Raw genomic sequence first — 13754 nt, 5'->3', positions numbered from 1 at the left:
GATAAAAGAGATAAGAAAGTAAGTGATATATGACTTCCGCAGAAATCTTGTCAGACAACTTTGGGGGGGGAGGGGGGGGGGGGTATTGACACTAGTGTACATATCGGTTATGAACCGATATAGGAAGATAAATCATCTCTCTTGTGCGAGTACATGGCATTGTATGTTGGCAATACATGTGAACAGTGTCAAAATGAATAATAACCAAAAGATGCAACTCTCCACCATGCAAATCCACTATTAAGTGACAGGACTTCTTACAACCTGTTACCCCTGCTCACAACATTCCATGGCTCTTGTGACATTTTCTTCCCAGTGGAATACTACTCACAGCGTATTTTCTGATAGCATTTACAACAATGAAGATCACATTGTGACGATCACGCACCTGCTCTATCAACCGTTTCTCTTCTTCCTCTTTTCTCTCATCAGCAATGTCTTCCTCAAAAAACATTCGCTTTTTAATCTGGAATATAATCAACTGGTTATAGACATTGCATTAATTTATGTTAACATAATGGTAATGGATTTCACATGCATGATATCATCCACTTTAAATATAAAGGGGATTCCATTTACTACTTAGTATAGGTTGGCAATAATATACATAGAATGAAATATCCTGGCTTTATCCTGGCCACCCTACATGTAGAGGAATAATCAATGAAGTTTTATGGGATACAAAGTACATGTATAAAAGAGAAGACTTGAAGATGACAAAGCTCTTACAAAACCACTTCTGGACAATATTTGCTATTAAAAAATAACTTTGTTTCTGAAATGTTGCTTGTTACTTACAGTTTCCATTTGTACATGTATCCGATCCAACTCTTCTACAGCCTACAGGAAAACATGATAACATTAGTAGTTTTTACATCAGATTTATATGCACCATAACAAATGATTAAGGGAGATAAGTTCCACAAGGAAACACCATCCAGAAAGTTTATAGGTGAGTTACTTCCCCATTACCGCTCCATCCTGCTTGCATTGCCACAAGCTTAGCAGCAAGTCACAAGAATGTTGGCTTCTTTAACAGCTTTTACAATGATACTGAGACTTAAAAACAGAAATTTAAATGAAATATCTATATCATAACTATACACACCAATGCACCATTCCCCATAGGCCAAGCAGCAAACTAAATAAACAGAAAAACCAAAAAACACCTTATGATGCAGAATTTACCTGTTTCACACAAGCATTGACATCTTTGTCTTTCTCGTTAATCAGGAGTTTCCGCACACATGTTTCTAACTGTTGCAATAATGCTCGGTCACTCGGCACCTTCACAACTTTCTTCAACTGAGGCAGTATTGAACAGAGTTTGAGTCGTATATTTGGTACAGGGTCCACAGACAACTCTAACACAGCCTCATAAAAATGTTCTTTGAAAAACTGTTTTGAGTAGATTTCAATCACAACTTTACACAAGTCGATGAATAAGCCCCTCTGGTAACAGCTGGAACTGTGACAGAAATCTGTAATAGAAAGCTCAGTTTATTTATGGCGTCCATAATAGAAATGATTACAATATTCATGGTGTCCAAATCTGAACTGATTACAATATTCATGGTGTCCAAATCAGAACTGATTAGAATATTCGTGGTGTCAAAATCAGAACTGATTACAATATTTATGGTGTCCAAATCAGAACTGATTACAATACAATCAATATTTGCAGGCTCATACAAGTAATCGAAGCTGGTTTTACATGAAAGTGTAGCAATACACCACTAAACTTTGTGGTACCATAATTCCTCAACCTTTTCGCATGTGAAAAAGCAACTTGCAGAGTAATTTATTAACGCCAAATATCCAAACTCATGCAGGTTTATAATCTGATTTTGGAGACAAAACTACACTGGTTGGATTGGCCATTTTCAGGGCTTCACAAAAATATGATTTTACCAATCTGCACTTAATAATGCCTTCAGAATATGCTTGAATAAAGACTTTGCACGTGAAACATGCGAAAAGGTTGAAGAATTACAGTACTCACATTCTGAGTAATAACAAAAAAAAAAGTGCTTATGCTGGGTAAAATGTAGCCTGAACTTCAGAATTCAGTTTTTACCCTACAATTTCCTTGACATACACTGCTCAACCTGGCCAAATTTAAAGGCAAAGGGAACACTAAAATGAAGATCGATGAAAGATCATTAAACACTGCCCAGAAAAAATGTTCAATTTATTTTGTTTTCAAAACAACAGATTCTACAGTGGTCTTTTGGGGCACAGAGGGTATCAATGACATCACATTCATATTTTTGGACTGAAATAGTGCATTTCAAGTTCTATTTGGTGAATGCATTCCATCGAAAATGTGTAAGAGTAATACTACATATTAGTGTTTTCTTTGCCTTTAACTATTTTGGTCATTTACTGTTAAAAAAAACAAGCCTGAGTTTAATTTTTATGTCTTTTTTAGGTCAATCATATTTCTCTGATTTTTAATTCTCTGCACATATTCTAATTCTGGAATTAACTGTTTCCTGTTTTCTGTATGTGGCTGAATCCATTTTAATTCACCTAAAACATCTGACAGATTTAGAGGACTTGGAATTTGATCATGTTTACCTTGTTTGTGATGAGGATCTCACACGTGTACACCACATTAAAGTATATTTACATACATGTAACTACTGTAATTCTCTTGTATTTAAAAATAAAGATTATCTTTTTTCAAAACATGTAGATGTAGACTTACCTTCTATTATATTTGTGTAACATTCTTCCCTCTGTTCTAATCTTTTAATATTCCTAGAAAGTATAAGTAATGTTCTGCCAGCTGCTCTTCGAACAGGAAGTGCTCTCTGAAACAAACCAGAATGTAATTAACAACATTCAAACTCATAACTCCTCAGCCATGAACAATGAAGCAATTTCCTTTTATTCCAACACTTATTAAAATTTATCTTAAGAAAGACATCTCTAACTGAAAAGTACTGTTGATTCACTGTACAAAGAAAGCTGAAATATACTGTTAAGACAAGACAAATGTCACAAATTTTGGCACAAATCTCGCCTGGGACCATTTTTTGCATGACCCTGGAATGCTGATGTGGCTTTATGGCAATATGGTTTTCATCACAAATTAATAAAGTGATAGTAATAAAATGATGCTCATCATGCTTTATTTCAGTAAATGTTTCTTGTCACTGTTGCATAAGGAAACTTCCACAAAGGGAATTTTTTGGCTGCAACAAACAACGTTGCCAGTTGCTCTGTCAGTAGGTCTATATGTTGTCAAATTGTTGGACATCATATCTAATAACATTTTAGTTCACTTAAAGGCAAAACCACTCTAAAATGAAGTATGTACACGTGTCAGGTGAAAGGTCATTAAAACCTGTCCAGGAAAGTAGTTGGATTTTTTTTTTTTTACCATTTGTTCAACCTAGTAAAATGAATATGAATATTTCATTTCCTGGCCACAATGGGATCAGTGACATCACATAAGGTTTCTGCTAATAAGATTTTACTCTATGTTATTACCATCAGTAAGTTTAAAAAAAAAACAAAAAAAAAAATACTGAACTCACCGCTTTCTGAACATTCTTGTAGACCATTGGAATGATTCTAGAAAATATAGCATCACTTGTAAAACACTTTGGAAGACAGGACAAATTAGTCATCAACTCTTCCTGAAGTCTCCAGTTATTGGAGGAAAAAATGACTTTCTCTGCTGCCAAGAGTGCGGGAATGATATCAGCAAGATGATTCATCTGAAAAGAAACAAACGAAAAGAAATTCTAGCATATTGTAACACTAACAGAATTTGTACAAACTATAAAGAATAAACAGTCACAGCAAGAGCTTTCTTCTTATTATTCTTTTTTTTTTCACATTTAAGTTCTGACAGAGTATGTGGCAGGTTTTACACATGCCTGCATCACTGGTATAATATGAACCTAAGAGATATCCACAAATCATGATACATCCAAGTCCATAATTTTTGAAAGCTTTTCAATCCTGAAAAACAACTTTGACACCCTTCTTAAAGAGTCACCTTTGATTCTGTTATGGTGGGTCCTCCAGCCCTTGCAAGGAGTTCTAAAGTCTGTGGTAGATGAGCTACAACACCTTTCAAGACCTGCATGGACAGGAGAAAAGACATGCTTATATACATGAAACGGCCAATATTACTACCCTAATTCTTCAACCTTTTCAATCACCTCTGCAACCAAATACTTGAAAACATCCTAAGAGAACTATGGAATGTAGACAAATAATCTGCACAGCTTTATCAGGCTTGCATCTTCAGTGACAAAAAATCATTTTTATTGTTGTTTTCATAATAAATGTATTCATAAGTTTCACTGAAAAAATGCTTTAGTTGTTGAAAAGTTTGAAGGTTTACAGTAGGCAGTGTTACACAAAAATAAACTCTCATCACTCACAAAATGTCCATTGAATTAATCTGAGAAGAACCAGTCAGCATTTCACCTTAAGTGTGTAACCAATCAAATGGTTCACTGACCCTTTAACTTTGGAAAATCGTAAGTGTCACGTGTGTGTGGGTCTCTGCTGCTTGAGTGTGGAAAACAACTTTTGTGTGATACTAAAGTAACAGAAATCTTTCAAAATTCCAAACAGTTGAGTACTTACATGACATCCAGATCTACATTTTTCATCACTGTCATTATTCTCAGGGAAATATTTATTTATTTAATTGGTATTTTACGCCTTACTCAAGAATATTTCACTTGTACAACGGCGGCCAGCATTATGGTGGGAGGAAACTGGTCATAGCTTGGGGGAAACCCACAACCATCAGCAGGTTGCTGGTAGACCTTCCCACGTATGGCCAGAGAGGAAGCCAGCATGAGATGGACTTGACCTCACAGCGACTGCATTGGTGAGGGTCTCCTGGGTCATTACGCTGTGCTAGCATGCTAACGAACTGAAACATGGAGGCCCCCTCAGGGAAATAAATGATTGACAGAGTTTTATTGTGTTGTCTTGCTGGAGACCAATTGCCTTCCACTCATATAACATTTGTCAGATGTAACATTGTCCTCACCTCAGCAGATTCGTCTTTTAGTAGTCTCATCAGGTCTGGCTGTAAAACACTCACATTCACACCAAGAATCCCAGCCACCTGAGAGCACAATGCATTGCACAAATTACTATCCATGATATAAATGAATCTTCAATTCAAAGCTGGACAAATACATTTATAATATATCAACAAACAGGCATCATTCACAAACAACAAAAACAAGTTTAACCCTTTGTGTTACTTTGTACCCAATGAAGAAATTTTCAACTCACTTCTTGACTTACTTCGTAACCAAGTTTCCCTAGGCATGTGGCCAACACAAAGATAATGTCATTAAACTAAAACAATACTTAAATTGCGATTAGGTACTCAGGTATCAAAATTGAAGGAAATCACAAAGACATCCAAAAGCGTCACCACGAAATATATTCTAGAGCTACACTGACAGGACAGAATAAGACAGAGAATTCACCTCGTGGAGGCCAGAAGCCACAGTTTTCCTCACCGACAGGTTGGGGTCAGTACACAACTGGGAGAATGTCAAGTAGAGCTCTGATTTGAAAGACTTGGCACCTGCAAACATTACTAAGGCCTGGAAAAGACAATGTCACTTTAAGTTGGAATGATGTAAAATAGCAAAAAGATGAGAAAAACATACATATAAATACATCAGCAATGGAGCTTTTCACATTCAGTATTTTACTTCAGCCAATGAAAAAAAGAAGAAATTGTAATGGAAGTGTGACAATGTACAAATCAATGTTATTACAGCGGGAACAAAATAACAGTGGACATATACTCACTGGGAAGTTAAATGCCGCATGCCGTCGACACTCTGTGGTTTTATCTTCCTCATCAAACATATCCATCCCCATCAAATTAACCTTCAAACATCATGAAACAAAATGTGTATTAAGTCTTGATGACACAATGTCCCAATTAATATACACAGCTATCTCCTCTACTTATTAACCGCCTCTTTATTTATACCCAAATAAATCTTAGAAACAAATCTGGGATGCTTCAATACGCAGGAAACTAATGACCTACTTGATGACAGCATATGCATGGAACAAAGAAACTGGGATGATTCTGAACACCTGTACTAATGTTGTAGCTAACGCTTTCCTGAGGGTACTTCCATACCTCGCTCTTCTTGACTGCCTACCTTTATAGAAGGAGAGCTAGGTTCTGCCTCCTTTGACTTTGCCTTGTCTGATAATCCCACTCTACACAACTGTCTGTAGTAATCCATGAACCACAGCTTCTGGTCATCCATCAGATTTACTGTGAACACAAACACACACTCCTAGGTGACAGACATTACAACTACAACATAAGGCCCCTTAAAAAGTCCATCATTAAGAATACTAACAGGCAAACTGCACTGGACTAAAATAGAATCTACATGTACAAGAAAGTCAACATGATTTACAGCCCAAGATATCCCAATCATGAAAGACATTAAACTGTCACCAGACCTTTATGTATCACATTGTTAATTTAACACAAATGATTAGATATTTAGCTGAATATATGAAAAATGGGATGTATTAATTAGCTAGTACCAGAACTTGAAACGTACTTGACAGCCCATGACAGAGTTTCCCAAACTGCTTGGCCACTACAGGCAGAGTAGAGTCCTGAGACAAAACAGACTGCTGGCAAAATTTGCATACCAGAGGTACGATGGTGTTTTTACATGTTTCTGAAATTTGACAGAGAGACACATTTTAGATACACATTCATTACTTGATACTGGTTTTATTCCCAGGTAATGAGTATTATTTAGGTAAAAATGGACCGTGCAGTGGATAATGCAAGGTCCTGTAGGATATAGTGTGCATAGTACTGAATGGACTACCCTGTTAACGTCTAAAATATCAATAGTAACTATTGTAATTTTTACAAACTAGCAAGAAATTAGATATGTGATGAATTATTTCCCTTTCATACAAGGCATGCAACGAACATCTTGATTCTGGCTAACACAGAAAACCAAACATACATGTGCAACTTTTACACAAGCACACAAAAGATCTCACCATCATCAAGTAAACTAAGAATATTAACAACTGTTTCCAAGCCTGCAATTCGCACATGGCTCTCCTCATCATTGGTCAGTTCCACTAACTCAGGAAGTATTGCACTTTTGGTCGCCTCCAATCTGATAAATAAACAGAAGGCATTTATTTTAGCAGTTTTTTTCTATCTTGTTTACTGAGGTTTACAAAATTCATCATAATGTGTATTCCAGATATTAAGTATTCAAATAACAAATCACATACGTTATATTTACATGAATAATATTTAGTAATGAACCACCAATCATTCAGAGAAAAAATAAACATGTATGAGTAATATTCATATTAACTTATGATCAATAAATTTTCCCTTTAACTCCACACTTCTTTCTTTTTTCTTTTCAAACAGAGTTTGTCCTTGTGAATATGTACTGTTTTGTTGCATCAAAAATCAACTCTCTGTGTCAGACGTACCCAAGTCCTCTGGCCACAGGATCTAGCTGCCTACACATACACCCCCTAACTTCATAGTCTATATCCTGACACATTGACTGTACCACTGGCAAAATCTCCTTCTTTATCCTGAAAACATAGAACCATCATTTATACACACAGCAAAATTCTACCAAAAGTAGTGAAAATGTCACTCTTTGTCATACTCAAGCTCATTAAACTTGCATAATTCAAAGTGCAACTAGTAATTTCTTGATGTCATGATGTCAAAGAGTGTATATTATCAGTTTTAAGTATTAAAAAAACTCACACAAACGGCTCAAACTTTGTTGATATTTTGCCCAGTATTCTGCTGCATGCCAGCCTTGCCTGGACAGACTGTGACAGTTGACCCTTAGCCACAGCTATACTCAATATCTGCAGAGAGCAAAAAACATGACATTAAATTATATTACAAAATATTACCAGTTATCAAAGTATCATGAATTAAAATTACAGATGTTGATAATCTTTGTACTGGTTCAGATAAATAAGTGAACTTTGGTCAAAATTTCATTGTATCCAATTTACTACGTGTAAACCTGAAAATTCATTACTGGTTTTACTAAAAACAAATTTAAAAAATAAAAAAATAAAAAAACAAATGTTACTTCCCACAATAACTGACACTGAACAAGAAAGGTGGGCAATATATAGAAATGTAGAAATATATCTGAAGATGTTTACAGCATTAATACTGCAATATGTTGATTTGTTACATCAAAATCAGATTAAATCTGGATACCTTGAGGTCTCCATCTTAACATGATCAATGTTTTAACACTCACATCTTTCTTGATCACATCCTTAGGCAGAAGGTCAATGACATCAAGAAGAGTTTCTAGCCAGGCATTGGCCACATCTATAAACATATAAATTCACATAATGTAGCTGCAATCCACACCATACATCACACTAAAATCAAACACCATCTAAAATAGAATGCGCAATGTGTTTGCAAGCACATACATAAAGTTGTTTGATTGCTTTTAATATGCAAATCATGCATTCTAAACAAACTACATTAGAGTACATACGTATATAGATTATTGTCTGTGTCAGCTATCTAAATTACAGCAAATCCAATCAGCTCCAATAACCATTCCATCTACAGTACATTTGTCCCTAAACTTCTCCATGTACCAAAACAATGGAGATGGCAAAGTACTGTGTTTGAATACAACACTAACTTAACCTAAGCTTAAAATGTCAAAGAGGAAAGAAAAGGGAAAGAAAATCAATTTTTTGAAAGGACTCATCCAGTGTATGTACGTGCATGTAATTATAAATTGTAACTAACCTGGGATGACCTTGAAAGCAAACTTTTCATTTTATGCTGTTAGAGGAAAAGCTCACGTATTTGAACAAATAGAGAATTACACTATGTATAAATAAAAGGAGGCAAAGAACAGAGGAGAGCTGACCTGGGTCTTTACTGTCGACGCTTATAAGTATGGTCTGGAGAAAGGTCTGGGTGTAGTTCTGGATAGGCACCAGTTCCTTCTGCAGTATCTGGAGAAAAGCCGAGCTGGCAGCCAGCTGCATCTCAGCCTGTGCCACATGCAACACCTCCTACAGTAACAACAATACACACCAAAATGTCATACATCTTCACATTATATGATGCCGTACATGTAAAAAGCAAGAAAATCACAACATGTTTCTTTGAGAAATGCTTCCTTATGATCTGACAGCTTAAATGTTTTGTTTGGTACTCCCTGGTTGGCTGTGGTTAAACTCTGCTAAAACAAAGTCTGACATCATCAAGTTCTCCGCTGTACATAAAGATGTGAAACCTTTAACATCATCATCTTATAATCCATGTTAATTTACATGTACATGTATATCCTGCAGATAATGCACCTATAACCACTGTCATGGATGATATGTACCTGTGGAGAAGGTACATAAATGTGCATTAAAATGTATTGTAAGCATATGCATTTAAATCACTAAATGTTTAAAATGTGCTAAGAAGAATAGTAAAAAAATGTGAGAAGACATGACATCTCATTTATGCCATAGGGTGTGTATATATTTTTTTAACACAAAACCATTTCTACTGACATTTTTAAATATTTCTTTTGGGTGTTGGGGGGGGGGGTCAATACAAAAAGTATCCTTCACTACATTTTAGATCAAATGAAGAAACCAGAAAAGGGAGAAATGTAAATATATATTAACACGAGAACCACAACACGCAATGCAAGGGAGATAACTGTAACAAGCCCATTCCCAGCTCATCTGTCAGCATACTGTTCCTGACACTGTGGAGGTACCAGCTGGGAGAAGTATCTCTCAGGTAATCGCACTGTTAGTTTTAAGTAAGACCTATCAGGTGTGTTTACCTCAACGCTCCCCCAAACTCCCCTGTGTCTAATATCAGCTCCATCAATAACACAGCCTGTTTTCACTTGCCAGGGCCTTGTAATGGAGAGGCAAAGAGAGGGGAGCAACCACTCGTTTACCTTAGACGTCTGAGCTCAAACAATTCAGGTGATAAGGATAGGTGCTTCCTCTACCCCCTCAGCCTCTGACTGGAAGGCATTACAGTGGAGTGTGAGACGTACACAGTACATCTGGACACAGAAGGTTATCTCCACTACTACAAACCTTACTCTTCACACCCTAATGGGACACCTCAATCTAAATGTACAAATATGTTATAGAGGCTGCATGAGGACATGATATTGGAAAATTTCACATCCATGAGCAAAGTCCAGTCAAACCACATGTACTTTCACATATAGGCATACTGTATTGCACCTGAAGTAGCCAATCAAACTCCACCCAAATAAAAAAAACAACCACTCTTAAATGGCCCTACATCTCTTTTGTTTTGATTGACCTGTATTCAGATATGCCACATCATAAGTCCAATATTTTGGAGTGGGGGGGGGGGGGAGGTCACAAATATCTTACATCTCTAATTTTTTTTGACAGCTGCCTATAAATAATGCTTTTCAAACATTTTATACTATCCCAGTCAAATTGAACACATCTTCGCTTACATGTTACTGACATATGTTATTGATAGCACAGGAATGTCTACAATTCCTTCAGGATGTGCAACAGCATAGCCAATACAATCACTATCTTTAACCTGCCTGTATACACACACAACATGTTGACACATATGCTTCAGTCTGCCCAACCCATGATAACAGCTACCTGTATATCTCCTGTAAACAGGCATCCGTCAGCTTCCTTCCTTCAGAACATGACAGCCAGCTCACACATACAGTAACAAGGACTTAAACGGTTTACATTGTAATGTGTTTTAATAGATGTATAGATACCTTAGCATAAAATGTAGAAATTAGCTATCTGCATTGAATGATAAGTGCTGAACGCAATAAACATGCATTTCACTAAAACATGACAGCAATTTCATGGGTGGAATCAACAGGTCAACTGAGTGAGCAGGGTAAACCACTAGCCTTTGCAGAGAACTTATGAGCTCTCCCCCAGATTTTCACTGGCAGCACAAGCTTACAAATATGTAGGTCATATTGGTGGAATGCATTTGATCTCTAACAAACATGGCATTGTCATCTGATTATAACCATCATGTCCCTTAGAATGTTGTGGTGACAACAGAATCTAGAATATTTCCCATTTCAGGCTTGGACTAGAAAACTACATGCAGCATATTGTATGTCTGAGTAGTTTGCATATGTAAATGTTGATGTACATGTATGTGACTGTGCATGTACCTTTATACATCGTAAATAACAGACTTTGTGCATTGTATTTATAAGGGAACATTATGTACCACCAAAACAACAAGCACATGCTTCACAAAGGCCCATATTCCTGTTCAGTTGTAGTCAGGCTTTTGGTAAGTCTTGTACATATACATACATACACATGTCCCTTGTAAACTTATGTTGTAAGTGAATGATTAATTAAAGCTAAACAGATAATAAAGTTCACTAGTCTATGTTGTCAGTTATTACATGGCTGGTTTGCTAAAAGGAGAACTGAAGTCCTGCCAAGTTCACTGTCAATGCTTCTCTATTAGATTCTACCGCACCCAACAAACCTGGTCCTATGTGAAGCTAGACAGAATAATAACTCACATGTTGCCTAAATATAAGCCGAAGCCAATATATTAGCCATACACTCAGATGAGTTGGCACCAACACAAGATTGTAGGTGGCCGTCTATATGTGCTACATGTGTTTGAAAATGGGAAACCTTCAAACAAAAAGTGACTGTATGCTGGAATTTGTGTTCATCACATTGCTGACTAATAAGAATGAATAAGTCAGTGAATCAATGAAAGCCAGTCATAGTCAGGTTTCTGCAGTTGTAATCACTGGCACCATTTCAAATCCATGTGCTTATACAACTGTCCCTCTACAAAATGGATCAGAATGATATACATGTATAAACACACATACATTTCTAACCACTGCCAGTTTACGGTTGAAATACATGTTTTGAAGAAAATCATTCATTAACTGATCTACAATTGGAATAGTGCATACAAAAGTGACACTGAATTTACATGTACATGCATACATATATATGTACGTATCTCAAAAATTCTACACTTGCACATGTATTAAACACTTCTACAAATCAAAATACAGGAAAGCCTGTTATTGAAATTCACGGACATTTATCCATTATACATGTGTACATGTAGTTACTTTGAAATAAGCTTATGGTGTTGGTGTCTGCCATCAGTGTATCACAGCCTTATGCTTTACTATCTGTACAACAGCTAACTGCAACAGATATCATGTGCCTTGCATTCCACACATAGCACTGTGTTTTGTATGGTCCATATACTTTCGCGCATTGCACCATGCAGCCTCTGCAGCCTGTCTTACATGTAACTGGAAGCATTATCTTAAAAATGCTCTAGATATCTTGACGCACCCTGCTGCATGCTGCATCTCTGCTGCAACCAGGCAGGTAGTGGAGGTTCAAGGTACCTATCCATCAAACTGATGCAAGCTGCAGCCGCGTGCTGCAAACTCACAAGTAGGCCACTTACACCACATGGTAATGCACAAACAGAGAAAGAGCTTAATCACATGTACTCAGGCAAAGACCTTCCCAATTATAAATTTAGATATGATAAACTACTATGCTGGTCCAAAATTTCTGCTATATATGCAGGTGTATATGTACATAGTCAGGCATAAATCCTAACATCTACAGACTACTGAGAATTCAGATCTGAACAACCTTTTGAATATTTTTGATTGTCGTAACTATGGAAAAAAGGTACAAAATTGAAGTACCAAACTTGTATGCAGGAAGACGTTTTTTTAATTTTTTATTTTATTTTTGAAATATACCCTTTGTTGTATGGACAGCTTCAGCTGACACCAATAGCCAAATAAATAAATAAATAAATAAATTTCCCCAGGATTAAAAACACTGGATGTTTGAGGCATACTTAAGGGCATGGCCATGTAGTGTCTGACAAGATTTCTCTATTAAAGAGCCTGCAGTTTTCATATCACTGGTGATTATTACCAAACTCAAAAATGTATTTACTCTTATCACAGAGGTCAGGTTTAACAGTGTGTACAAGTTAGGCTCAATCATACAAGTAATTTCAAATCCTACGCAGATGTTTTGTTCTACAATGTCATGATCCTTTGGGGACAATGGTTTCCTGATGGTTTCCTGTTGGCTTGATGACGACAATTCAAACAATACAATGTTATTACAATTATACTGTAGCAGTGTATTATGTTACACAATACACTGATAACATTTGGCTACATCATCTGTCCATTGTATACCAAATACAAATGGGCGAGAGTTTCATCATGGAATGTCAATCATATCCTCGGACCATAAATTATCTAATTTCCATGTACACAGGTGATTCAGCCACCACACACATTGGATGCCATCTCCAATCCCTTAGACCGGCCCGGATAGCACAGTTGGTAGAGCGTCCGCTTCGGGACCGGTAGATCCAGGATCAATCCTTGGTCGAGTCACACCTAAGACTTTAAAAGAGGAAGTTGTAACTTCCTCGCTTGGCGTTCAGCATGAAGGGGATAGTGCAACGACTGGTTGACCCGTATCAGTATAATGGCTCGGGCGGGGCGGCTTACTTGCCTTCGGTAAGTCGTCTCAGTGATGCAGCACTAAATAAAAGAGCGGTGGAAATCCGTCCTGCAACAAGGAGGCACATTACACGTGCATGCACCCTAATGATTCCTTCGTCGTCATATGACTGAAAAATTGTTGAGTACGAC

At 36.8% G+C, this 13754-nt stretch overlaps 1 protein-coding gene across 1 annotated transcript in view; it reads right to left on the bottom strand.

The window, feature by feature from the left end:
* LOC135466998 (serine/threonine-protein phosphatase 4 regulatory subunit 4-like) overlaps window positions 1-13754 on the bottom strand; it is a 38651-nt gene that overhangs the window by 11732 nt on the left and 13165 nt on the right. Inside the window, exons 3-18 of the mRNA XM_064744751.1 lie at window positions 8946-9093; window positions 8310-8383; window positions 7793-7899; window positions 7504-7611; window positions 7051-7172; window positions 6591-6713; window positions 6174-6292; window positions 5809-5889; window positions 5478-5597; window positions 5027-5104; window positions 4013-4096; window positions 3546-3728; window positions 2711-2816; window positions 1189-1481; window positions 799-840; window positions 389-466 (exon numbers count right to left, since the gene is read on the bottom strand). Coding sequence (XP_064600821.1) covers window positions 389-466; window positions 799-840; window positions 1189-1481; window positions 2711-2816; window positions 3546-3728; window positions 4013-4096; window positions 5027-5104; window positions 5478-5597; window positions 5809-5889; window positions 6174-6292; window positions 6591-6713; window positions 7051-7172; window positions 7504-7611; window positions 7793-7899; window positions 8310-8383; window positions 8946-9093 — 1866 coding nt within the window. The remainder of the gene's footprint in view (window positions 1-388; window positions 467-798; window positions 841-1188; window positions 1482-2710; window positions 2817-3545; window positions 3729-4012; window positions 4097-5026; window positions 5105-5477; window positions 5598-5808; window positions 5890-6173; window positions 6293-6590; window positions 6714-7050; window positions 7173-7503; window positions 7612-7792; window positions 7900-8309; window positions 8384-8945; window positions 9094-13754) is intronic.

The sequence above is a fragment of the Liolophura sinensis genome, chromosome 6 (assembly GCF_032854445.1).
Source record: "Liolophura sinensis isolate JHLJ2023 chromosome 6, CUHK_Ljap_v2, whole genome shotgun sequence".
Taxonomy (NCBI): domain Eukaryota; kingdom Metazoa; phylum Mollusca; class Polyplacophora; order Chitonida; family Chitonidae; genus Liolophura; species Liolophura sinensis.
Note: the sequence above shows the minus strand (reverse complement) of the source record. Positions and strands in the feature narration are given on the sequence as shown.